The 25867-nt window shown below is 35.8% G+C and overlaps 1 protein-coding gene across 1 annotated transcript in view; it reads left to right on the forward strand.

Annotated features, from left to right (window-relative positions):
• Window positions 1–25867, forward strand: part of PDE3B (phosphodiesterase 3B) — an 87086-nt gene that overhangs the window by 53549 nt on the left and 7670 nt on the right. The window contains exons 2-11 of the mRNA XM_027700887.1: window positions 11724–11774; window positions 11930–12175; window positions 15691–15833; window positions 18722–18828; window positions 19029–19239; window positions 19780–19853; window positions 20367–20470; window positions 21230–21364; window positions 23492–23603; window positions 24364–24477. Of these exons, the coding sequence (XP_027556688.1) occupies window positions 11724–11774; window positions 11930–12175; window positions 15691–15833; window positions 18722–18828; window positions 19029–19239; window positions 19780–19853; window positions 20367–20470; window positions 21230–21364; window positions 23492–23603; window positions 24364–24477 (1297 nt within the window). The remainder of the gene's footprint in view (window positions 1–11723; window positions 11775–11929; window positions 12176–15690; window positions 15834–18721; window positions 18829–19028; window positions 19240–19779; window positions 19854–20366; window positions 20471–21229; window positions 21365–23491; window positions 23604–24363; window positions 24478–25867) is intronic.

Consider the following 25867-nt stretch of genomic DNA (forward strand, 5'->3'; position numbering starts at 1 on the left):
GAGAAGAGCCATCCATTTCTTCCTATGTAAATGTGATTTCTTCAGGACCATTGGGGGGAGACCGTGTCAGGTTTTTGTTGTGGGTTGGGTTGGTTGTTTTTTTTTAATTAAAGTACACTGGTTGACGGGTTCGCTTTTATTGGTGTGTGCAGTCTGTTAGAAAAAGACCAGTAGATTTATCTGTCATGGTATTGGTGTAGGAAAATCCTATCGATTCTTGTCAATATTCCATTTAAATGGTGCAGCTATTAATTAATTTTGTAGAGTCCCATCCCCATCCCATCTCCACCAGTTTCTGTCCATTTTCTCTGATAGTTTCCCCACGTTCTTCTGGATCCCTCTAAAAGCTGATGTTATAGCTGCTAGTTTCTAGTTCCATGGTACAAGATGCAGCTTGTCACTGGTTATAACACAGAGTACAGGTTTTACTCCTTTGAAGATTACTAGAATAACACCTTTTCTTTCATATATTGGATCAAACAATTAAATACCTGATTATTTATTTTGTCCAGTCCATCTCCCACTTTAATTTTATGTGCTTTACAAGGGTATTTGATTAATATATACATTTTGAATGTTGTAAGTTGACTGATATGTTAAAAATACTCAAATGGATAAAAAAATTGAAATTGCTGCATTTCAGTGTAAAGATGGTAATTAAATGCTGTAGAAGATGTTTGTTATATGTATTAATTTTAGAATGCAATCTATAATTTCTGTAATGGAAAAAATGTTTGTTTTTAATCATAAGTTACATAGCTTTCAGTTAAAAAACCCTAAGCTGTGCCTTTTTAGTAAAGATCGATGTTTCTTTTTTTTAAATGGAATAGCCAATTACAGTGGTCTGATAGGTGTTATGAAAGCTTTTCTGCTTGTCTCATTGGGACAGTATTTTTCTAGGCAGATATTGCTGGGAGTCTCATCATCCCGTTGTTTTTCTATGGTTAAAATTCTTGGCATTTTCCCTTTTTCTGCTTTAGAAAAAAAAATCAAAACATATGCAAGTTCTAGGAGATGCTAGTTCAGAGTCGAATCTGTTGATAAGAACATAGAATTAGTCACAGATGAGTGTAGACTTGTTTTTTTAGGTTCATCTTGTTAGCAGCTATTTTAAAAACACAGTCCGAAAGAGACTTCATAGCAAACACATTAAAGGCTGTAAGAAAAAGGCCGAGAAATTAAAAAAATTAGTGTTGTTCCCCAAGGAAAAGTTACTTTGCGTGCATTTGTAATATTTGATGGATTTATTGGGCATGCTGCACTGCAACTTTATTGTAAGTAATACTTGTCCCAAATGGCAAATGATATTCTCACTGCCAATGTTGTTCTCTGTAGACATTTATGTAACTTTCACTATTGTAATAATTTTGCCATAAATGTCTTGCAGTTTAAAAGAACATCTCAATGCTTTTCTGCTTGTATAGAAAAGACTGGCAAGTTATTATCTTGCAATCACTGGAAGACACTTGACCCATCTTGACCTCCTTCTTTCGTATTAGTTTCTCCATCTGACTCATGCTACCAAAATGAAAGAAAAAAAGTTGTATTGCCTGAGTATTTTTAAGATCAACTCAACCTGATATATCATAAGTTTTGATTTTTTTTTTGGGGGGGACAGGGTGTTTGGATAACAATTTCACCCATCAAAATCATAAGAAAATCTGTTCTAGAAAAAAAGTGTGATTTTTTTTTTTTTTGAAAGGGGGGTTCGATGATGATTTCACTCATCAAAATTGTAGGAAAACTCATTATAGAAACAAAAGTTGGTAGGTCACTTTTATAGGGATCAAATCAGCCTCACTAATTTTCACAATCCTCTTTTGCGCTAGACTTTTGTCTGACAGTATTCAGAAACCTTTGCAATAAGAATGATGTAGGTAATTGTAACTTCTGCTCTACAAATAGGGTAGCAAAGCAGCTTAGAGAGTAAAGCAAAACAGTGTAGTGAAAACAGGCTTTTGCATACAATTTGCCATTACCTTTGTGTGTAGTGGGTTGTACAGTTATGTCTTCAAGTGTGGAAGAGTCCTGTGATGGTTTCAACAGCAGAATGGAACATAATATACAAAAAGGCCAATGAAGAAAAGAACCTCTAGTTCAGGAGATACTGATTGTGGTACAGAGATGATTTTTCTTTCCTGTAAGTGCACCTTTAGTTACCATATTAGCAGAATGTGAAATTCAGCTCACATCTGCACAAAGTGAATCACATCCAGGAGGATGTGCTATTAAACCTTATTGAGCCCTCAGCATTTCACAACAACTTCTGGAGTTTTCGGGTATTTGGGGTTCTTTTTCCATCTTTTAAATGAAATCTGAACTTGTTCATCCCTCAGTCTTTTCACAGAGAACTCTTTCACCAGATTAGTGAGCGGTAGCCACTGCCCGAGGTGTCTGACTGCATACTTTCTCCCTAGATGAGTGAGTTTATGAGGCAAGGTGGGATGATGTATGTGGCCCTGCCTGTGCTGCTAGTGGTGGTAATCAAAAGTGATCCTTTGTTCAGTTGGAACATGCAAAATAAGCATGACATAAACATATGTCTATGCAAGACTTGTCATTTTGGGGACAAGTGGATCTCCCCGAGTAGTTTTATCTAATTTAGTCATCATCTAATGCTACAACAGGTGGGAAAGCATCATTGTTCTTTCTTTTTCATTTAGAACAGCATCACAGTGTTACTACATGGAAAAAAAATTCTACTTTCTTTCAAATCTGCTGCATTTGAGTATTTTCTCAGCTGCTTATGAAGCTGCCAACTAAAGTACTACTTGTCATGAATACGTGAGAGAAAAGTAAATTGGCACTTTCTGTAGAATGCAGCAATTTGCATCCCCCTCTGTTCCTGAGAGCAATCTGTATTACATTCTTCAGAGCTTCAATATTTTTCCCCCTAAGAGATCTCATCTTGTATTTCCTGGCACTTCAACCAGAAACTTGTACATTAAGACATTTTTCTCTAATACTGATTTAACTTTCACTAACACAATTGCTCCTGTAATCAGACTCATAATTATACTTTCACCTGTTTTTAAATTATTGGTTATAATTCTTTAGCTTGAGCAACTGAGGATGTGGCCAGTTGACTACCCATATATAACTTTCAACCAGAGCAATGAAGCAATATTTGCTACCCTTTATAACATGACATCTTTGGTGTCTTGACCAGCTTCTATCAGCTTACTTCTCTTAACTTCAGTCCCTGTAACATTTCTTTTTGGATCACCATCAAGTTATTGAAAGAAAACAACACTCATTTGTGTAAAGCTTTTACCCTGTGGCAATATTGTAAATAAAAAATCCTTAAGATGACAACACAATCAAATGAAAAAGTGTTGCTGTTCAGAGGGTTTTTTACTCTGAAGGTGCTGTGTCTCTGAACTGTACTGAGGGATTTGAAAATGCAACCTCACAGCCCGAAAAAAATTTCTCTGGTGCCTGAAGTCAGCTGGAGAACAACCATAAACTTTTGCAAAAACAACTTGTTCAGTGGGTGAACTGCACGAAAGTATTGCTGATTGCTTCCTCACTGTACAACTTCAACATCAACAGAGTGAAAGGGAACTTTGCAAAATCTGTATTGAACTTGTGAAATGCCTTTGTGTGTGGTATTGGATCGTGGATTGAGGATTGTGGAATTTTGTGTCGGTTCTGGGAAAGGTGATCAGAGAAATGTGAAGGTGAAAAATCTATCGACTTTTGTGATATACAAAGGCATATATGACATATGGCTCCTTGGGCTGTGTTGTTAAGGCTGAAAAAATAATCTGAGAATTAGCACTGCTTACTGGACAAGATACTGGATTAGACAAGATACTGGATTAGATGATCATTTGGTCTAATTAATTTGATGCTAACCATTTTCAAATTCATGTTAATTTTTGACTGAGAAAGTTGTACAGTTTAATTTTGTACTGCTTGTTTTAGATGGGCACTGAAGGAGAGAGGAAAATATAAGTATTTCTATGAGATTTTAAAGTGAAATTTGTAAGAAAACTATTTGGGAAAAATTCAGTATCTCCTTTTTTTTTAGCTTAATGCTGAAAAAAAAAAGACTTGTGGTCATATGAAATAGTTTCTCTTTGCTGAAAAGAAAAAGATCTGAGATTCATTCCTATACCTCCAGTGTAATAGGTGGAAAAACACCAGTTGATTGAAAAATTTTAAGTCACTAGAGGGAGAAATTGGTTCATCTCTATTAAGTGTTTTTCATTACTGCATTAAGAATACATCAGCATACAGTAAAATATTTCAGCATAAGATGTGCATAAGCACATCTTTCTCTTACAGAAAGAGAAAATTTAAGGTTGCTCTCTCTGTCTGTTTCAACATGATACATTAACAATGTGTCAGCACAGCAGTAAAGGCTTTTACTGCATATAATTGTAAAATAATGCCAATAGGTAAATGCAAAAAAGATGTTTTGGGAGGAATTTTGGTAAAATAAACACAACTTTAAAAAAAATAAAAAGGCTCTAGGTTTTGGATGACACTAAAAGTTCGTACAGAATGCCAGAACATGGAAACAACTGTACCGGCCCAGAGCAGTAATCCACCTAGCACTACTCCTTTTCTTTGATGGTGATTAGAACCACATGCTCCAAAGGAAAATGCTTATAATGGGCAATTAAAGGATCTGCACATAGCAGGCTTTTTTTTTTCCCTATGCCCTCCCTCCCCCAGTTGCCATAAATTGCTGGTTGGCCTTTACTCTGACGTGCAAGTCTGACAAAACCTAGAAGGAACAGGAAATGACCTAAGTGTGGTTTTAGACAGTTTTTTTCTCATTCTCTACATAATAAGAAAAAAAAAACACCTCTACTTTCCCTTGATAGACAAAACACCTTTTAGAACTTTTTTGAAACAATTAAAGACCTTAGAAAAATATAAAACAGATCAGATCAAATATCAAGCACTGAGAAAACTGTAAACTTTCTATAGCAGACAAAGTAGAAGCTGACCTGCTGATACTCCTGGGTACAAAAGCAGAAGTAACATGTCTTTTTAAAAGCAAGCAAATGAAGCAAACATATGAAAAAAGAAACAAAACCCCAACCAAACAAAAACCAAAATCTTTTCTGCTTTCAGGGGGTAGTGTTAGCTTTAAGAATAGGCCTGCTGAAGGCCTATTTGAAACTTCAGCATACAGCAGAGCATTTTTGCTCTGTTTTTATATCTGTGCTGAGGGCAAAGTTACTGAAAATAGTAACTAAACATGTGAAGACTCTAAAGTTTACTTAGGTGCAGCTCTTGTCAAAGATTTGTATTTACAGGGAAGATCAGAATGCTGCGGAGTCTGGTGAAAACATTATAGTGGCCAGACACCTGCGTGTTCCAGTGTTGTTCTTATGTGTCCAGCCAAATATACTGCAGGTACTGTTTAATGTAGAGAATAGTATTAACTAAAGCAGTTAAGTAGAAGCAAATCTCTTTTCGTTGAAGGAAGATTTTAGACTTCTTAAAAAAGCAAAAGCAATGCCTTTCATAACATAGTGCAGTAGAGTCCACAGCTGAGTCGTTGGACAGGGGATATGACTGTTTCCGTCAGTACGTGTATCCAAACCTCAGAAGCAGGAAAGCACACACAGTTTCTATTCAAAGATTGTGGCTATCTGCAGACTTCACAACCTATTGGCCATTTTACAGCCTTGGATAAATAAATTGTATATAGAGTCAGGAAGTGATAAGTATTAGGATTCCAAAAATACCCTAGTTTTTTTCCTGTCCCATTTATTTTCATGGGAAGGTTTAGTGAGTGGAGAAATACCATCATGACTCTAAATGCCTGGAGTATCATAGTGAGGGCTGTATTTTGTCTTTGTTACAATATTCCACTCAAGTGGCTGCTGTTTTGGCCTGCAAGATTTCACAACAGAATGTTGTCTGTGTTATCTAAATAATGCTGCCTCTACTTTGAGAGTCATTCCTTGGTTGCATCACCTTTAGTTTGCAGCGAATACAACTTAACTACTTAATGACATACTGTTTTTCAACATCTACCTTTCCTACAGAGAGAGGGAAAAAACCCTAATAAATTAATAAAACCCCTAAGAATCTAGGTTGTATAGTGCAGTGTTTGGTTTTTGGGGTCATTAAATTACATGGATTAAAAACGCTAATTGCTTGTAAGCTGTTACACAAGACTAATCTAGAAATAAAAGCAATGAATCGAGCATTAGTCTTGTTTGAAAGGCAGTCATGAAAAGAAATGGATATGTAATGTAACCTTTTTCATATTTTACAATAAATTAATTTCTCATCTAGTTGTAGAATTTTGCTTTTGAATGAGGTGAATTTGCACAGAGTTGATTTCTGAATCAAGTTGCTATGGTGTTGGTTTCATTGTTTAGTTAATTCTATGCTTGGTTGCTATGGAAATACTTATTTACGGAGCTAATGCCTAATGGTGTCAAACAGATGCTACTAGCAACTAGGAATCCTTTATATTTGATCAATGAAAGACTCAGTCAGAAGTAGAAACTCAATTTTGTGCTCATTTTTCTCCATTAAAGTTTTGGAGCATGGAATGTAATGGGTGTTCTCGAATAGGACAAGTTTTATTTCCTTAACAAGCATTAAAGCACACATTGAATCTCCTGAAAAGTATCGTCAGTGAAACTAAATCCTGGTTTAGGTTTAGGCAATCATACAGCAATGCAACAAATCTTAATATTGTGTGTAGCCTTAGGCAATGTGCGTGTATTAGTTATATTTGACTTTTAAGATTGATTTTTAGATTTTTTAGGCTCTGAAACATCTTTTTTTGTAGCTGTGTATTTTAAATCTCTGTGTAAGCATGAGCGTTGTCCTTAGTATATGTTTGCACAAACACATGTAATTCTTGAGTAACTAAGCTGATATGATTTTGTATTTTATGTTAAAATAACTTAAAATATCCTGAAAACATATTTCCACAATTATCTAGCCAAATATAGTTTGAGTTCAGCATTAAAATTTAAAAAAAAAAGTTTAAAAATGCCTAGTGCACTTTTCTAGTAATTTTAGTGCTTTTTAACTTGAGAAAAGTAAAATCCACACTCTGTTATCATGCTTAAGCCTTTAGAAGTTGAAAATATTCCTCAGGCATGTCTTTAGCCAAATGGAGTCATGGTATTCATATAAAGAAGATCTGAAAGAGCTCCACCCTCCATGGCATCAACTCTCTTCTGAAAGACACTTCTATTGCAGGCCCTGGAAACACTGGCTGTGCTGTGATAGGAAAGATAACTTTTTCTATAGAAAAATAATTAAAAACAAAACAAAAACCTCTGAAGCCCTGCTGGTTTTCATTGACTGTCTTCTTTCATTTCTCATCTGTTTTTAGTTTACTTAGACTATAAAATTCTCAGAAGAGCACTTATTCCCTTTTTCTTTGTAAAAATTAATGTTGCTTTGTTCCTGTTCCTGTTGGAGCTATAAGCTGTATTAGGGAAGGCCTCTATTACTGTTACCTTGTGTACTTTTTCAACATGTTTCTGATATTGCTAACAATGTGTGCTTTGCAAAAGTGCCATCCTTAAGTTTTGGTAAGGGTTTGCTTGATATTCCTGTGTTCAAATAACGTGGCAATTCATCTGCAGTATTTGGAAATGTTGTTTTTATTGTTTGAGAAAACATAAACCAAGGGCAGTATCTGATGCCTACTGTCAATTTTCCTGCAAATATCCACTTAGGGATACATATTTAAAACTCCTGAGATTTGACTAAACACCCATGGTACTGGATACAGTGTTCATTCTTTAGAACAGCAACTTTGTGGAGAATTTGTTGAGCTTTAGCAACTTTTTTAGCCTTTAAAAAACCAAGTTTTCAGTGATGCAATTTCCTTCTGTTAACACTCTTGGCCTGTCTTGAGTGACATGTTTCCTTTTGACCTTGATGGCTGATGGCAGCCAGATCGGAAAAGGTCACTTGTACTTTGTGAGCTGGCTTGTCTTCTTCAAACCATGTTGAAATTTATTTCAGATGTTAAATAGATTCAATTATTATAATTGACCAAGGCATGTGTGGTTTTTTTGGTTTGGTTTTTTTATTAGCTATTCTTCAAAATCCTTATCAGCTTGACAGGCAAGTGTATAAAACCAAGGAAGTGTGTTCATTGCTCTTTGGATGAAAGGGAAAGACTCTGGCTTTAGAGTCAGGTTGATATGAGAACTCCTCCAAGCTGACTGGTAATTTGGCATAGATGGTTCGGGGGGGGGAGGACTATACATTTCTCACCTTTCAGTTCATCTGCACTATCAGAGCCCAGAGCAGTTTCATTTTCAGAGGAGCTCCCAAACATTCAGCTGCTGTGATGTGATGTGATCCAGCGACAATGGACGCTGAAAGCCAAAGTGTGTGAGTTACTAAGCAGAGGTATAAGTTGCAGCTTGGAAGTTTTGTGACTCAAGTCAGTCCTAGATAAGGTGTTTCTTGATGGAGGAGGTGAGGAAGAACGTTATGTGCAATGGATTACAAAATCTTAGTATTACAGAGCACAGATCTTTCTGCAACAAGTCTCATGTTGCAAAATCAAAAATTGCTGAGGCTCTGCCTAAGACCTAATTTAAGGTCTCTTGGTCTGTTCACATTAAGTCAAAATAAATGATATCCTTTTCACTTCGATTGTAAGATGAATGCAACACTGGGAATACTTTGTTGATGATCCCCACTGATTAAAGCTTCGACTCTCTAACTCTCAACAAAAAATAATGCCAAAAGTGCTTCTTGTTTAGTATTCCAGATTTAACTTGCAAGGTGTGGAGTTAGGCTAATTAAACTAAGGGAGGTAGGTAGTGAGAGAGGAACCACAATTCCCGTAGTGGTAAGGAGTAAATTCTTTAAACAGAGAAATTTTTTTTGCCCGGAAGTAGAATTTATCAGCTGTTAAACTTTAAAACTTTCACTCTCCTTGTCCTTCTAACCACGTCAGTTCTGCAGAAGGTCTGTTAAGGAATATGCTGCTGATTTCTTTTCCTTTCTCCCCAAATTGTTTTTGTGGGGGAGGCTTTCTGGATTTGAGTGCCATCTTGTGGAGCATTGTGAGCACCTAAGGAGAGGTAACACCCCTTTCACTAGTAACCTATAAGGATTTGCTTGGTGTAGAGATGTACCAAGTTGCAATTACCACGGAAAAATATTATTTGTTTAGCAATCTGCATTTTTTTCCCTCTGTGCTTAGCGGAAACGATTGCTACTTTTTGCCTCAAATTTTCATCAGCTCATTTTAATTACTTTGATGTGTGGCACATGGAATGAGCCCTGAAAATTTGACAGACTGTGACAGCCTGCTAGCTATGTTAATATACTACACCTGTCTTCTCTCAGAAGATGTGAATTCTGATTAATGGTGGTGTATATTGAATTAAAGAAAAAGCTGTTAGGAAAGTACAGGTAAACTTAAGTTATGTTTACTTCAAAATTGTTTTGCTTCCTTTGCTATAAAATTGGTATCAGTGGCAAAGCTTAAATCTTCTGGTTTAATTGACAACAAAAATTTTTCAGTGATGAATCCAAGCGGTGAAATTTTTCATTTAAATAAACTTGTGCATAAAATGGTGCCCTGCCATCTAAAATATCAAACCATTTTTTGCATTGGAAGCAGATTGGAAGATTATTTTACCTTGTGTATATTGGGTGAGCATGGGACACAAGATAGAGCAGTAATGCTTTCCACTGAATAAGTTCTGCTTCTGTGACTTTGAGCCTATTTCTTTACTACAGCAGGTCTAAAGTCAAAAGGAAGGTTTTGAACCTTTTCAGTCAAGAAGATTGACCCCTGCAATTATAGCTTATGTGAGCATGTGTGTGTACACATACCTGTACACAAAAGCTCCCAGTGGCTTAAAGGGTGAATAAAGGAGTAAAAGTAGTTGCAGCTAAAGTTTTGGTACAGAAATGTCCTGGAGCAAGAGGGGCTCTTTTTATTAAGAGTTCATTTACAATAAATGAATAAAATCAGCTAACATACCGTACATTTAAAAGAAAAATAAAATATTAGAAGAGGGAAACCTGTCTTCTGTCCCCTAAAGGAGGTTGCAAGATTGCGAGCAAGCTGACGCAACTTTGTGGACCATTAGTATCAAAGGTTACTAATACAACTAACAAAACTCATGTGGACAGCTGATCTTTGTTGCTGATTGAGTCAAAAATTAATGAAGCGGATTAATACAGTCTCTGTGTGCGAGCTTAGGAGAGCAGAATGAAAGCAAAAGATTTACTGATGTCCAATGCAGTAAATAAATGTCAATCTAGAAAGAGAAACCTCAGAGTGAAGATGTTGCTAAAACCAAATGTGTCATGGCAAAATGGGTTTTGCCAGGTAATGTTGGTTATTACCTTAATGCTTGTCAGTGACAGACTAACAGTTATCTCATTAAAAAAAAGAAAAAAAAAGAGACATGGTAGCTAGATTAATCACTTAAACACTTCAAATACTTAAATTCTTAATTCTTATTTTGATCTACTTGCATTAACCAGCATAGATTTCTAATATAGCATAACTTACTCCCAGTCCAAGCACATGCTTAATGATAGATCTCTTCAGTTTTCATAGCAAGTGGATGTCATAACTATTGACTTTAGGCATGGTTTAGTGGTATCTCAGTGAAGATAACTGAAGAGAAAAAGGGCCTTTAAGTGCCTCCCTTGCCTGGGCAATGCTGACACGTCCACCTGTGTTTTTTTAATTGACACTTTCTGCACCTTCTGCTGGACAAGTGCCAGACTGGAACATTGTGTTTACTCCATGAAAGAGCTATTAGTCTCAGAAGAACAAGAACATACATAGTTCTCACCTATTAAAAAAAAAAAGGCAGAAAAGTATCCAGGACTGCAGAATATGAACTGCCAAGTGGGGTATTGGCAGTTCATATTTTATTTGTGCTCTGTAGCTATCAAAAAAAGGACAAAAAGGGTTATCTTTGTATTTGTTTAATTTGTGAATGCGTGTTGTGCAAACAGGTTAATTCATCAGAGAATAATTAGAACCTGTCAAGAAGTCATGAAGACTGAAACCTTTTGAAACAAAACAGACATCTGACTTTCATTTCTTGTATGTTGTTTTCATTTTTTGTCAGTATAGAAGACAAATTAAGTGAGTGCTGTTGACGTACTTGAAGCTGATAGTATCTTCAGATTGTGTTGCTGACGTTCTTTTGCGGGTTTGGTGGGTTTTGTGAGGTTATTCAGAACACAGAGCTTTGTAACCATGCTCAATCAAAACCTAACGAAACCTCCTGCAAGAAAATGCTTTTGAAATCACTGGGGATTTTAACCAGTATTGGGGAGCTTTTTGCCTTTTTAAAAAGTGAATGATTTGATTTCTGCACGGTATTTACAAAAATTGCTATTGTTTGAATGGTTCTGGAAAGAAAAAATATACTGCAGGTTTTAGGCTAGATTTGATTTTGTAGGCTGAGGTGAATAGATGCAGGAAAGTACTGTCATCACCTAATTTAGTGTACATGTTAAAAGATTTAGAAACAATCCAGAAATATTGAACTAAGGCCACATAATTATTCTGTCATCAAGATATCTCTGTTGCATGCAATTTCTTCCGACTCTTCTATAGGGCTTTTACTGGGTAACATTAGCTAAGAAAATGGCCCAAGTTACATATAAAAACATGAAGGGAGAAACATTTTTCATTACATCACATAATCAAGAGTTATGTCATTGCTGTTTTTCAATATTAGCATATCACCTATTACTCTTTTTTTTAATTTATTTTATCTTTACAGATGATACTTTGGGATTGGGATTTGAAGCAATGGTACAAGCCCTATTACCAGGTCAGTATATTATTAATTTAATTAATAATATTGCATTGATTTTTTTTTCCAATTTATTTTTCAAATTTGCAATGGATAAGAGACTTATTTAAAACAGAGAATGCCGTGAAAAGTTTTGACATGTTAATAATTTGCAACATTTCCCTCTATTCCAGAATGCTGGCAGTGGAAATGGGGTTGATCTTTCAGTGCTAAATGAGGCTCGGAACATGCTGACAGACCTCCTGGCTGATCCATCTCTTCCACCACATGTGATTTCTTCCCTTCGAAGCATTAATAGTCTGATTGGTGCTTTCTCAGGCACATGCAGGCCAAAGGCTAGTCCATTCACACCATTTCCTGGTTTCTTCCCCTGTCCTGAAATAGAGGATCCTGCTGAAAAAGATCGAAAGCTGCTCAAGGTCAAATGATTTTAATTTTCATTCATGTGTGTGTTGCAATTAAAAAAAAAAAAAGGGAAAATTCATCAGGAAAGAATGCTCCTGTATGCATAGTAGCTTCTTTACTGAGTACCTGTGGTACCTTAAGGTCAAAAGAGAGCAGCTGTGAAAATACATTGAATGTAAGGTGATAGGTACCAAAATGCAAATTCAAGTGGTTGTTGGACAGACAGATAAAAAAAGCACTGGTGTGCACCCTGAACACATAATTCCTCAAAATAACAGCAAATATAAACTGAAGATGTTATATTCTCATGATATGGAGCAATCAGGGCTGTTCTTGATTCTCCCACATTCTTTATCTAACAATTACTGTCGCTGTGGCTTTTTCACTGACCTTCTTCCCCCAAGAAATTTACTCTTGTGGACAGCAAACTAGCCATTAGACAGAAGCAAATCAGCCATGTAAAAGGAAAAATATTGCTTCTTTCTGTGCAGCAAATCACATTATGAGACCAGTGTTTAAATCTGCTGTCACTTCTCCATTATCTAGGGTAAATAAGTGAAAGCAAGAATGTAGTTACTATATGATGTGTTAAAGAACGTGGTGGAAAAACATTAAAATATAGAAACTCAGCTGCAGGGCACCAGAGCTAATAATTCTAGGGTAGCCCAGTATTGGCAGCTTGAGGCTGTTTATTGTGGAGGCTGGTCTGGGACATCCTTGCTCTGTAGTTGTTTATATTTCCAGGAAGTGGGCAGCTGGGCCCAAATTGATCAATTTGTTGGCTTAGTACTTTGGAGCGAGACAAACTGCCTTGAGCCAGATTCAGCCTGCCTGTGAAATGTCTGTTGGGAACCATATTTCTGGGAGGGGAAAACTCACTGTCTACAGGTTATTCTTTGGAAGATCCTGCAGAACCATTGCAGTAAGAAATTCCTTGGAATGTCATATGGATATCTGCAGAAATCAGCTGGGTAGGGATCAAAGTCATTCATCATGTTTTTTCTTGTGGATTTCTTTAAAAACTACTAAGGATTAGTACATCTTTTAATTTTTAAAATTTCTATGCAGCTATTCAGAATTGTTTGAAATGAAAACTATTCCTTACTATAAAGAGTATGTGAAGTTGAAAGACTCTGATTTTTCACAGCCACTTTCTTTTCCTCCTTCCTGAAAGTAACTTTTTCTTTAAGTTTGGGGGGGGGTCTGTACAGAAATTTATATGGTGGATAAAACAGTGCTTACCACTGTCATTCAATGATTGTTTGACTTAGGGGTATGCCAAAAGATCTCCCCCTATGTACATTACTGTAAGAACAAGATTTTCTTTCTTTCAAAAACCAAATAAGTGAGCACAAACTCCAGATTATGACACACCGAAGAAAATAATGAGAGAGTATTTCTTCAAAATGGTACCTTTCAGACTATGTTGAGAGGTTCCCATTCTCTCTTTCTGATTTGGAATATAGAAGGTCTCTTCCAGATTTCAAATGAATTGTTTTTTTGCTGAGGATTATGTACATTTTTATTTCTCTTCCCTGATTGGCTTCCAAAGTGCATTCAGTTATAATAACAGCCCAGAGAAGTTGTGGATGCCCTATCCCTGGGAGTGTTCAAAGCCAGGCTGGATGGGGCTCTGAGCACCCTGGTCTAGTGAAAGGTGTCTCTGTCCATGGGGATTGGAACTAAATGATCTTCAAGGTCCCTTTCTAACCAAAGTCATTCTATGATTCTATGGTTCTTGTTGTTGCTGGTAACCAAAAGTCCTTTCATAATAACTTTGATTTCTAGCATGGTGTAAGTTTTATTTCCCTTTGTATAGTGATTACCAGTGACTTTCCTAGGATAGAGGGATCTGGAATTCCTTAGTCCTTTGCTACCTGTGCTTTGTGTATTCTGTGCTTCTGTGACTAGTAGGGGAAGTTCTGGATATTTGCCATATCCCAGTGTTCCCTCATTCTCAGAGTAGCCAGGAAGAGGAAAAAGTGCCAGGTGCTCTGGCCTTCTTTCCATATTGTGCTAACATGCGCACTTGGGAGTGGACCTTTCTCCTCCAGTGTTGGGGATTTTCATCTGTGCTCTCCAAATAGCATAGAGCACACGGGTTGGATTGTGGTCCGCTGGCAGAGAGATCCATTCCAACCTGAGAGCACTTTCCTGTGTGATGGCACGTTCCTCTGGTTCCCTTTCTGGTGGGACTGGTTAAGCACTGCTGCAGGTTTCTGTGGATGATGTGGTGGTCCTATTCTCCCTATGTATTTCCACCTTTCTGGCTCTGACTGCACTTTTGCAGGAAAGCAAACAGACTCAGGGCATATCCTGTATCAAGGACTCAGAGTAGTCTGGTCTTTCAGGGTAAGAAACTGTACTACTTTGTTTTGACACAGTTTCACCTTTTTTTTTTTTATTTAAACATGCAATAACTTTGAGAGTTACATGTGATCTCTGATGAAGGTTAAAATTGCAGAGTCATTATTTCTGACAGACTTTGAAGTGTTAGTATGCAAGGCTCACCCGTCCTCACATGAACCTCGTGACCTTACTCCACACTGCAAATATTGCCTTGGATGTTTGTTTTAAACAATTTTTTCCTGACATCTTTTTTACTATGCAGGATCTGATTACACACGTCATTATTATGCAGAAGAATCTCTCCGCTGCCCACCCTTCCCTCCCTCTGCTTAATGGTCAGATCTAGGCATGAGTTATCAAGTGGATTGTAGACATAATGCAGTGAGATATATACATATATTTTTAATTTTTTTTTTTAACATAATGTACAGGCTCTCTGTGCAATGGATGCAGGCATGTCATTTCGCATTTCCAGTTTCAGTTCAGAGATCCTGTCCTTTCTATTAGTTAGGTTCTACTAGTTGCTATTTAAACACAGATATACTTTTCGGGGTATTTCAGTAAGGCAGAGGCAGTAGGTCCTGAGCTATTTCCACACAGGACTGTTTGAGTGCCACTGACCCTCTTTGCAGAGGGCTTTATGTTCAAGTAAAATGATGATGCCCAGTGTTTGAGCTGCAGTGTGCCTAAACTAACACAGCTTCCAGACTGGGAGTGGTGAGGTGCCTTGGAAGCTTCCTGAGTACTGTGAGGCTGCTATGGAAGTAGAGAGGGATCCTTGATGGATCAGAACTGATGCTGTGAGTTCTGCATCACCCTTTTCACAAGTTCCACAGTACTTACACTGTTCGATATTCAGCATCTGAGTTATCAAAATCTCAGACTACCTTGAGAGCTGGAGAGCTTTGTGGTTGTAGAAAAAGAATCCATAATCCTACAGCAAATTACTATCACTACCTATATTAATTTGGGGAAAGAAAAAAGAGATGCGAAAAGTATTTATTCTTAATAAAATAATTAGATGGCATCTTTTCTATTTTCTTAAGCAATAAGAGCGAATGTAAGATACCATATTTACTGTTTCACTGTAAAAAGTAACAACACTGTACAAACCACAAATAAAATTTTAACATCTGTTTTTAATTACACAGATTTTAACCATGGTTAAATTACTCAACAGGGATTAAATAGCAGGAGTAGCCTGCCAACCCCCCAGCTGAGACGAACTTCAGGAGTTTCTGGCATGTCACCTATAGAATCAACATCTTCGAGATGGGAACGGAGTAACAGCAAGAGATCTCATCAGGAATATGGCACGTCAAGGTAGGCACTGAACGACATTTTAAGGGCAATAATAACGTTGGAACTTGGCAGCAGAAGTATTTGGTGTAAAATCTTGTTAATTAAGGCTCCAAATTCTGCCAGTATAAACTGGAAAAGTTAATTATATACTATGCTTTGTAGCTCTGATCTTGAGTAGAAATCAGGTCATTCTGAGGTTAAATGGCGTGCTCTGTCATTACAAGTAGGCCTGCATAACAGTTTAAGTAGGAAACAAAAGAAAAACCCGAACACACATGATTGCAAAACAAACTGGTTTAGTCTCTAAGCTTGTACTAACTTCCTCCTTCTTTTTATTTGAAATATGTGTCACTCTCCAACTTCCATATACCCGTATATAATTAAAAAGGTGATACAACTTTCTCATGTTTCACAGTCACTGTTCTGTGTATTGCAACATTTATTATTCCTACAGCCATCAAGCAGGTGGTAAGGTAAATTAAGGTAGCTATCTCTTCTCTGCTTGTTAGTCAATATGGTGCAAATAAAGTGTTATTTTCAGAATTAAGATAACATTTTGAATTAGGATTAAAATAAATGCTTTTTTTGTTTGTTTAATGTTGTATATGAGTGAAAATTCACACATTTAATTTTATTTAAATGTGTAAATGGGTGTGCCTTTGCTCCTGAAATCTGTAAAAATGTGTGTAGTTTTGCTTTTTCTGTTTGGTTGTTTTTTAGTTTGTTTGGGTTTTTTCCTTTGGTCATAAGTAAAGTATAATAGATGCATTTTTAAAAAAGAAAATATGAGTTATGCTGATAATTGATAATTATTAATGATGGATGAAGGTTTATACACATGCATCCAAGAATTTATTTATCAGTATTATATTTAATTTTGAAGTGAACCATTTAAATAATTTGGCCTTTGCAATGGCTTTTTCCACTTTAATAAAATATGCTTAAGCCCACCTGATTCAAAGCAGCAATATGGAAAACACCCTCACCTAGAAGACATGTTCACTGATTTATGGTTGGTGTCATGCCCTCCAGAGTTCTTGCCAACGCTTACTCTGTCCCTGTCTCTTTGCACCTTCCAACAATTGTTCTTTTCAGGTTCCCTTTAACTTCTAACACATAATCATCTCCAAAACCCCCATGGGTGTTTACCTTATTGATAAGGTTAGATGAAACAGATGCACTGGTGTAGCTGTTCCTGCTGCCAAGAGGCAGTCCTGCCATTCCTGCATTCCTGGAGCACTTTGTGCCATTGACTGAGATGCTTAAATTGTCAGAAAAATAACAACTGACTGCTTTGAACTGCATTCTTGCTGAAGTGAAAAAGATATTACATAGTGGTACTATAAATTAATATTGCTGCAAAATTTGATTTAATGTTTCACAATTTTTTTCTACCCATCCAGACAGTACTTAAAAGCAAATCTTGATATCTACTGCTTTATTTGTATGTGAATTCTTGATTTGGGTTCTCATTCAAACACTAGCTCAAGATGAACTGACCTTCCCTAATATGTAGTCTTCCTACACTAAATAGTCTTGCAGCATTTTTATGTGCTTTAAAGTATTACATGTGAGCTGTGATAGCTAAACAATGTACAAACAGTGAAAAGATCAATCTATCCTAGTTTTCAACCCAAACATTTCTGAAATCTGACTAACATGTCAAGCATCAGATTTGTTAAGGTTGGAAGGGACCTCTGGAGGTCATCCAGTCCAGCCCTACTGCCAAGGTAGGCTCACCTAGAGCAGGTGACACAGGAATGTGTCCAGGTGGCTTTGGAATGTCTACAGGGAGGGAGACTCCACAACCTCCCTCGGCAACCTGTTCCACTGCTCTGCCACTCTGAATGTAAAGTTCTTCCTCATGTTGGGGTGGAACTTCTTGTGTTTTAGTTTATGGCCATTGCTCCTCATCCTGTCCCTGGGCACCACTGAAAAGTGTCTTGCACCATCCTCTTGGCACCCGCCTGTGAGATGTTTATATCTGTTGATGGGAACCCCTCTCAGTCTTCTCTTCTCCATGTAAGAGAGGTGTTCCAGACCCCTGCTCATCTTTGTGACCCTCTGCTGGACCCTCTCCAGTAGTTGTATATATGCAGAAATAAATCTATGTTTATTCTTTAACTCATTTTTTGTATTCATATATTTAAACAAATGATGGGAGATTAAGAATTTTTTCTGTATTTGACTTTTTTTGCAGTCTGATTAAGCAAGATTAAATCTGCTTCAGTAAACACTGTTTTCCCCCACTGAAGAGAAAGAGTTAGTTTTACATTAAACGTTTTCACTTTGAGTACACATATACAGTTATTTTTAATTGCATATTACATTTTTACTTGCTAAAGGAATAAATTTGAATTTTGGAGTGAAATTTCATGCCTAGAACAGCAGATGGCAGGATTCAACTATTGAGTTGAACGATTTGGCTACTGAAGCACAATCTGACTTGATGTCAAAACCAACTTTAGTTCTAAGTTTGTAATAAATAAAATAATTAAGTATTCAAAATTTATTTGCAAATCACTGTAGCTGTGTAAGGTTTTGATGGTATTTCCAAAGTAATCAATCCTCTAAATGTTCTCAGATCTGTTAGAAAATAGCCTGCTTTGTTCAAATGTTTGAGAAAAGTAGCATGTTAGAAGTAACACCTATTGCACTTGGTCTGAGTATATTTATTGTGTCATTTTAGGACTGTATAAAATTGTCTGTTGCTTTCACGCAGTACCCAGTAGTTTTTATTCCCTATAATTGACATATATTGTCTAGCTAATGTTTCTAATACTCTGTCTTTCTTGAATGGTAGTGGTTCTGTCACAGGGCAATATAGCTATTTTTAAAGCATTTTATTTAATAAAAATGGAAGAAAAACTGGGAAAGTAAAAAAATAATTCTTACTGTTCTCTTTTCAGCCAAGGATCTCATTCAAGTGGGTCTTTTGGTGCAAACTTGCTGACAATACCAAAGCAAAGATCATCTTCTGTGACATTGACTCATTATATAGGTCCCAGACGAGCAGGTAAGATCATGCAATTTATGCAGCTTAGTGACATGGCACAAGACAGCAGTTAGTACATCATGTGTTACATTTGGGTTTTTTTTTTCATATAAAGGTAGTACTAAAATAACATCAGCATGTTCGTGTTGTTTAAATCTAGTCTTTGTAAACAGCCATGTTTTTATTGTGACCTGAACTCCATGTCATGTTTGTTTTGGAAGGTGCTTCTCCTGGTCTGAGTCCTGTGGGTTCGCCCAGTCATGGATCTGTCTCCAGCGGGGCTTTCAGCAACTGGTCACCTGTAGAATTTCCTGATACCGCTGATTTCCTTACAAAACCGAGCATTAATATACATAAGCCTCCAGGATACACATCTAGCTCTCCAGATTTTCAGCAGCAAGTTAAAACACCTGTAGGTTATATGTGTAGCAGGTACTGTAAACTCTGTTACATATTTGGTAACTTCATGTGTGTTGAAAAGAATAGAGTTAAAATGAAAAAATTTAGCTACACCTATGCATCTGCTAGGATTGAAAAAAGGGCACATGATCTCATAATAATCTGTAACTGTATTATCCTGGGGAAACTAAAGAATGGTCTGTGTATGTCATTGATTTGAAATGGCCCATCTCTCACAACAGCTGTTATTTTAGAGTAACAATATCCTATGGATTTTTAGAAAAGAAGGACTTCTTACTTGGGAATTGAATTCTGTATTCCTGAATACTTTCTGAGTAATGAGCTCTACTTTATTAATGCATGGAGGTGAGTCCGGGGGAGGTGATGGTTGATTGTTTAGCACAGACTAAATCTTTGTGTGCCAAATTTAGGAGAAAATACTAAGGTCACTTGGAGGGACCTTCAAAAGCCTTTTTAAGAAAAGTAATCTGCAGATATTTTTCAGTAGAAGACATCAGTAGCAAAAGAAGAAAATTACTGAATGTTGTAAATATTTTTCATGTATTCTGTAAGCTGTGGACGTCAGATACTCAAACCTGTTCCAACACCAGAACCAGAATCTGCAGAACACAGAGACAGAAAATCAGGTGGGATTTCAAAATAGACAAATATTTGATATCAACTTGCTGCTTTTTTTTTCCCTAGGCCAGTTAACTTAAAATTTTTATATTTCTACATAAAATTTTTCCTGTACTTTAACTCATATGCATATATTTTACTTTATTTTGTGATTTAGAATAATCAAGATAACATAAAATATTGCCTGCTTCATAGTAAGGATTTTAAAACAGGCTTCCACTCATACCTTTATAGTACTCCATATATCACACAAGTTCTCTGCCAACTCAGCTAAACTAATCACTGAACCAATTTTTGCAAATAAAAAGTTAGTTTTGGCTTTTCTCAATCTTCAGATAAGTTTTGTCCAATCCATTTTGTCTATTACAACTTTTTTGTTTTATAATTCTTAAATAAAATGGCTTAGAAACAAGCTGGAACTTATATTTCTGTGAATAATCTGTATGACCAGTTCAAAAATTATTAGACAGTAGTAATTCACAAATAAATTATTGATATAGTATTTATGTGTTTTCTTTCAGGTGAAATTGGAAGTGCTAATGTTTCAAAAGAATCTTTCCACCATACAGAGAAGAAAAAAGATGAAAGGAAGGAAATGATCGATCAAACACAAAATAATCTGCTTGTAAGCATGTAATTGCAAAAAAAGCTTGCAATAACTTTTATCAATACAGTATTCCTTTATAATTTCTAACGTATTGTGAAGAGGTCTTTGCATTGCTAAAATTGTAATTTCTAAAGGGAAATGATGCATTGTTGGAATTCAAATTTTTATTTAACAATTGTTTATTTCTAGCTTGCATAAATTTTACTAGCAAATGACAAGAAGGCTGGTCATTGTATGAAGTTTTTATTGATTAAAATTGATTTGTGCATATTTAATGTTGAGAGTATGCTCAAACAGTGATCAACTAGTATTTTATCTTGGAAGTTCCAGTAAGACTTACAAATGAATGTTGATACAGTGCAGTTGATTGGAAATACAGGGATACAAATGGTTTATTCTTTAGTAACATTTTGGATTTATATATCAGGTTTCTTAAAACTTGTTCAAATAATGAACTGGTAAAGCTCAGTAAATATCTGGTTAGCCTATGCATATTTTTGCTTTGTTTTATTCACTCATCTTGTTTAAAAAGAAGTAAGAAGGAAAATTTAGCACCGTCTCAGAAAACGCTGGAATCTGCTGCCCCAGTATGGGAAAAGTCAAGCCCTTAACTGTGCTATTTGTACTATTGATTTATGATTTTATCATGGCTGTAGTTACAGCACCATTCAATTTCACTAAAGTTTTATCGTTTTCCTGGCTTTTTTTGCCAGCTCAACTGATAAATTAGTTTTCATTGTTATTTTAGGGATGATAAAGTATCTTAATCTCATACAGGTGGAGCAGAGTTATACAGTAGAAACAATGTTATTAGACCATGATTCACTAATGGAGAAGATGAACAATTGGAATTTCCAAATTTTTGACCTTGTAAAAGAAATGGGAGATCAGTCTGGAAGGATCCTTAGCCAGGTTTGTTGTCTTTTGTTATATGAGGGAGGGTATGTAAAGTTGTTGTGTTTATATATTTTATTTAAACCATGAAGATGTTTTGCAGTCAACATATATATGAATGCTATCTTGACAAGTAGAAGTATGATTTCTTGCGTGCTCCATCTCGTAAACCATAAAAAGTGTTTTGTCTATAGACAACTTGTTCCAAATTTTCTGAATTTTGTTCTCAATGTAAAAATAGGTTAGACTCGCAGTGACTAGGTTTTGTCATAATATGCCATTTCCTGTGAAAAATTGTCTCCTGCTTTCAGAATGACTACCTTGTTTGTCAACCATTTCTTTTTTCTTTATTTCAGTAAAATATTTCTGCCAGCGCTACACCTGTGGGGGAAGAGAAGTGATCTTTTAGGCAGTCTTTTGCCTCTTGATCCTACAAACAATGGGATTTTTTTTCCATGCTGCTTTCTGCATGTAGTATCCCTTTTATCTCTTTCTGACTTACTACTAAGCTCTTTTGTGCAGTTTCGTGTTGTGCTGAAGCCAATCTACTGGCAGGTGCAAAAGTATGATCCTGTTTGCTCTTTCCCAGCTTCTCTCATTTATCAATGTCATCTGGAAGCTTCTCTCTCTTTCTTTATAGTGGATTAGCAACCATGGAGCTATAGTAGAGCTGGATTTGCTTCTGATCTGCCTACAAAATATTTCTATTGCCAGTATCTTAGTTTTCTACCCTGGAGTAGAATGCATGTTATTTTTGTTCAAGATCAGTGTTAGGAACAAGCAGCTGGAAGGAAACAAGTTAGAGACACTTTGGTGCAGTTGGAACCACAAGCCTGCACCTGTACTGAAGTCAGGAATAAACAATGGGGATAATTTCATTTTTGTCATTAGACACCGTTTTTTCTTACATAACGCACAATATTCTGGGTATTGTATTAAATCTTCAATTAGCCTTGTTTGATCAAACGTTTTCAGATCTTTTGTCACCTGACTTAGTTCAAGTGTTAAGGTACAGACTAGAATGCCACAATCCACTTTTGAGTGGTGTTTTTACAGCAGGATGCTAGTACTCTGTGATCCCCATTGGCTTGCATTCCATTTGTGTGCAGTCTAGGGGATAGTTGAAACCTCCAAGTACTTTAGTGTACAGGTTTTGACTCTGTGTATCACAGAATCTGTGTATCACTTCTCCCTGATACTGTGTGTATGTGTATGATTTCTCCTCCTCCCTCTCCCATCCCAGTCCTTTTGCCTGTTGTGCTGCAAGCACCTGAGACAAGTCTTACTTAAAAGACAATTAAAAACTGAATTTTAACATCTATTTTAAGGTTCTGAGATTGGGTCTGTGAAAGGGGGTTGGTTAGAACTGGTGGAAGGAGTGATGTCCCCTCGTTTTGCTCTCCTGTTCCTTTGAGCTCCTCCCACACTTCAGAGCCTCTGTTTCTCTCATGTCTAGGACAAAAGTTACAAAAATGAGCAGCAGTCACTTGTTTTAAAACGTTTTCTTAATATTTGCAGCCTTGTGGGGTGATTAAGGTGGTGAAGTTCACTAAGTTCTACATGTAAACCATAATATATGTTTTATATATATATAGGTGTTCTGAATACATTTTTGAAATATTTTTTTCTTTTACCAACTGCCTTTGTTAAAAACACCCAAAAGTGTCAAAATTAAACACAATGTTGAGACGTGGTTTTGTTTGTTTGTTTGTTTGTTTTGGTTTTTTTAATAGTGATGACTGATGCCAGAGTTAAGTAATTGGAATTTTTTAATAATAACTCAGAATATAGATTTCTTCTTTTTAGGTCAGTAATGGAACAAAGCATGAGTTACTTACCTGACAAAAAAAATTGGGGAATACTATTAAAAATAATCAATTGTGCATAGAATTTATCAGTAAGGAAATAAAAGCTTTTATTATTATTCTGCATTGAGAGGATAATAAAAATCCACATTTTTGTGCTAAAAAAATAATTAAATATATCTTTATGACAATAGCATTTTGATAATCTTTAGTGGAATTTCAGTAATTTCCAATTCTGTCGGCAAGAAAAATTTTAAAACATTAATATTTTTGAAGTTAAAAAAGCAGTATATGCACAGGTATGTTTTTCAGACTAAACTTAATTTTAATATATATTTAGGTAACTTATACCTTGTTTCAAGACACTGGCTTGTTTGAAATTTTCAAAATTCCATCTCAAGAATTCATGAATTACTTCCGTGCACTAGAAAATGGCTACAGAGATATTCCCTGTAAGTACTATCCAATTACATTTGGGTTTTGTATATATCAGTGTATTTCCTTTAGTGTGTGTATTTGTTTAATGTTTAATACAGAAGTAGGCAGTGTCTGAGCTTAGTACATTTTTAATGAATACACTTGACAGAATTTAGAACTGACTGAATGAATTGCAGGACAAAATGGGTGGACTCTAAAACTGAATTTGTTAATATGTTAGTTGAAAATAATCTTAAAGAATCTGACTGAGTAGTTGAATCAAACATACTGAATTTACTGGGAGAATATTTGTTGATTTAACAGAAATTTGGGTTAGCTCCTTAATAAAATAGTAAGAAAATAGAGAATTTTGATGGTAATTATCCATCTTGCTGTCTAGGGCAGCCAAATTTATTGGAAAACAAAGCAAAAAACATACTTGCCCTGCACACCCTCCCACTCCCTCATGTCGTGGATGTTTGTCCAACTCAGGTGCTTGTAGGTATCAGATTTCCAGCCACTCCAGTGGCTTACCATCATTGATTTAAAAGGTCACTTAATCCCTTCCTGACTCCTAAGTAGGATGAGGTGTGCATAGACAATGTTTGATGTTTATCTAACTTACTTCCTAAAACTGTTTGGTGATACATAGAGCCTCTACGAACAATTTCAATTCAAATTTTCCTTTATATTTAATCAAAATCTCACTTATGCATTTGGTACATTACATTTTTTTTCTTCTTCCATTTGATTATATTTCACATAATGTTTTTATTATATCTTGATAATTTTCAGATCACAATCGTATCCATGCCACGGATGTTCTCCATGCAGTGTGGTATCTGACAACACGGCCCATTCCTGGATTTCAGCAAACTCACAATGAGCATATAATGGAAAATGAAATGGGTATGTATTCACCTAGGTTATTTTTCTGTTTTGCTGGAGAATGTTTCAATGAAACTATAATAAGTAAACCAAATTACTCTGGAAGAAAACAATTATTCTTATCACTAATTTTTTTTTTTTGTATTCTAATATAAGGCCGTAGAAAAATCACAAAGTTAGCACACACTGTTCAGAAATATCATGCAGTTGACTTTTAGAAAAAATTATTAGATGAGTAATGGTTAGTTTGTTAGCCAAGAGTACTGGTTCACTTAATAAATTTTCTGTGCTGAATGAAACCTCAGTACTCTGCCACAGTTAGGGTATTTTTAGCATTTGAAATACATTAGACTAATATTTCTTAACTTTATTGGAAAGTTAAATAGACCAAAGAAAAGATACCAAAGTATTTAACTTAATTGAAGTTCTCCTTAATGGCTTTATTGTAAGAATGACTATTTTTGAATTCTGTATTAGGTATCACATGCAGACTTTCAGGCATTACATGGCCATCCTAACAATAACTGCATAAGAGCATCCTTGAAAGAGAAATAAAGGCTCCAAATTCAGATCTTGTGTGAAGTTACTTCCAATGAACCTTGCTTTTGTGTTGTCTCTGACTTCATGGAACTAACTTTTAAACATAAATTTGTAGCTTTTACTGAAATGTATCCTGTAAGTAAAGTATAACTATTTTAAACATAGACTTTCATAGTAAATGGTTTCTATTTCTGAAAAATGAAATGAGGAAATCAAGCACACTCTGTTTTACATGTGCAGTAAAAAGAGACAAGATGCAAGTCATGGCTTTTAAAGGGCTGGAATTTTAAGAAGTAAATTGTGAACTGTACAGAATATGTTATTTCTCCCTTACTAATTAGCCCTTCTGCAGTCACCTTTCTTTTTTCCCAGGTTGTCCATATCCACCAATTGCAGCCTATTGCCTTTTCTAAGTGTTAAATGTGTTGGGACTGGACACTTGACTGGAAGAAAGTAAAGTGGCAAAAATCCTTTTGTTCTCTTTTACAAAAAGAGTAAAATTAGAATAAGAAATTATAGTCTTATTGTTTTGAAACTCTTCCAGTCTAAATGTTACTAGGATTTTTAATCCTTGCTTATTCTACTAAGGTGAAAGTGTTCCTTTTTCATTTTGTGCTGATGAAATAAGAGCTACTGTTTTTTTTCTTTTTTTCTTTCTTTTTTTTTTTTAAGTAGTGACTTTGTAAATGAGAAACTGTGAATCTCTTATTATGCAAATATTTTTAACTTAATGCCCTTAGTTCCTTTTGCAATAATTTCTGCTGTCCCCCAGGCTTTTCCTATAGGCCTGCAAGTTCAAGATATGGGCAAATTATAGAAATACTAAGGGAGATACTGTTTGATCTTTTCTTGGTTGGAGGCAAACTGTAGA

The sequence above is a fragment of the Neopelma chrysocephalum genome, unplaced genomic scaffold (genome assembly GCF_003984885.1).
Source record: "Neopelma chrysocephalum unplaced genomic scaffold, ASM398488v2 Primary Assembly neopelma1_24, whole genome shotgun sequence".
In the NCBI taxonomy this organism is placed as follows: Eukaryota; Metazoa; Chordata; class Aves; order Passeriformes; family Pipridae; genus Neopelma; species Neopelma chrysocephalum.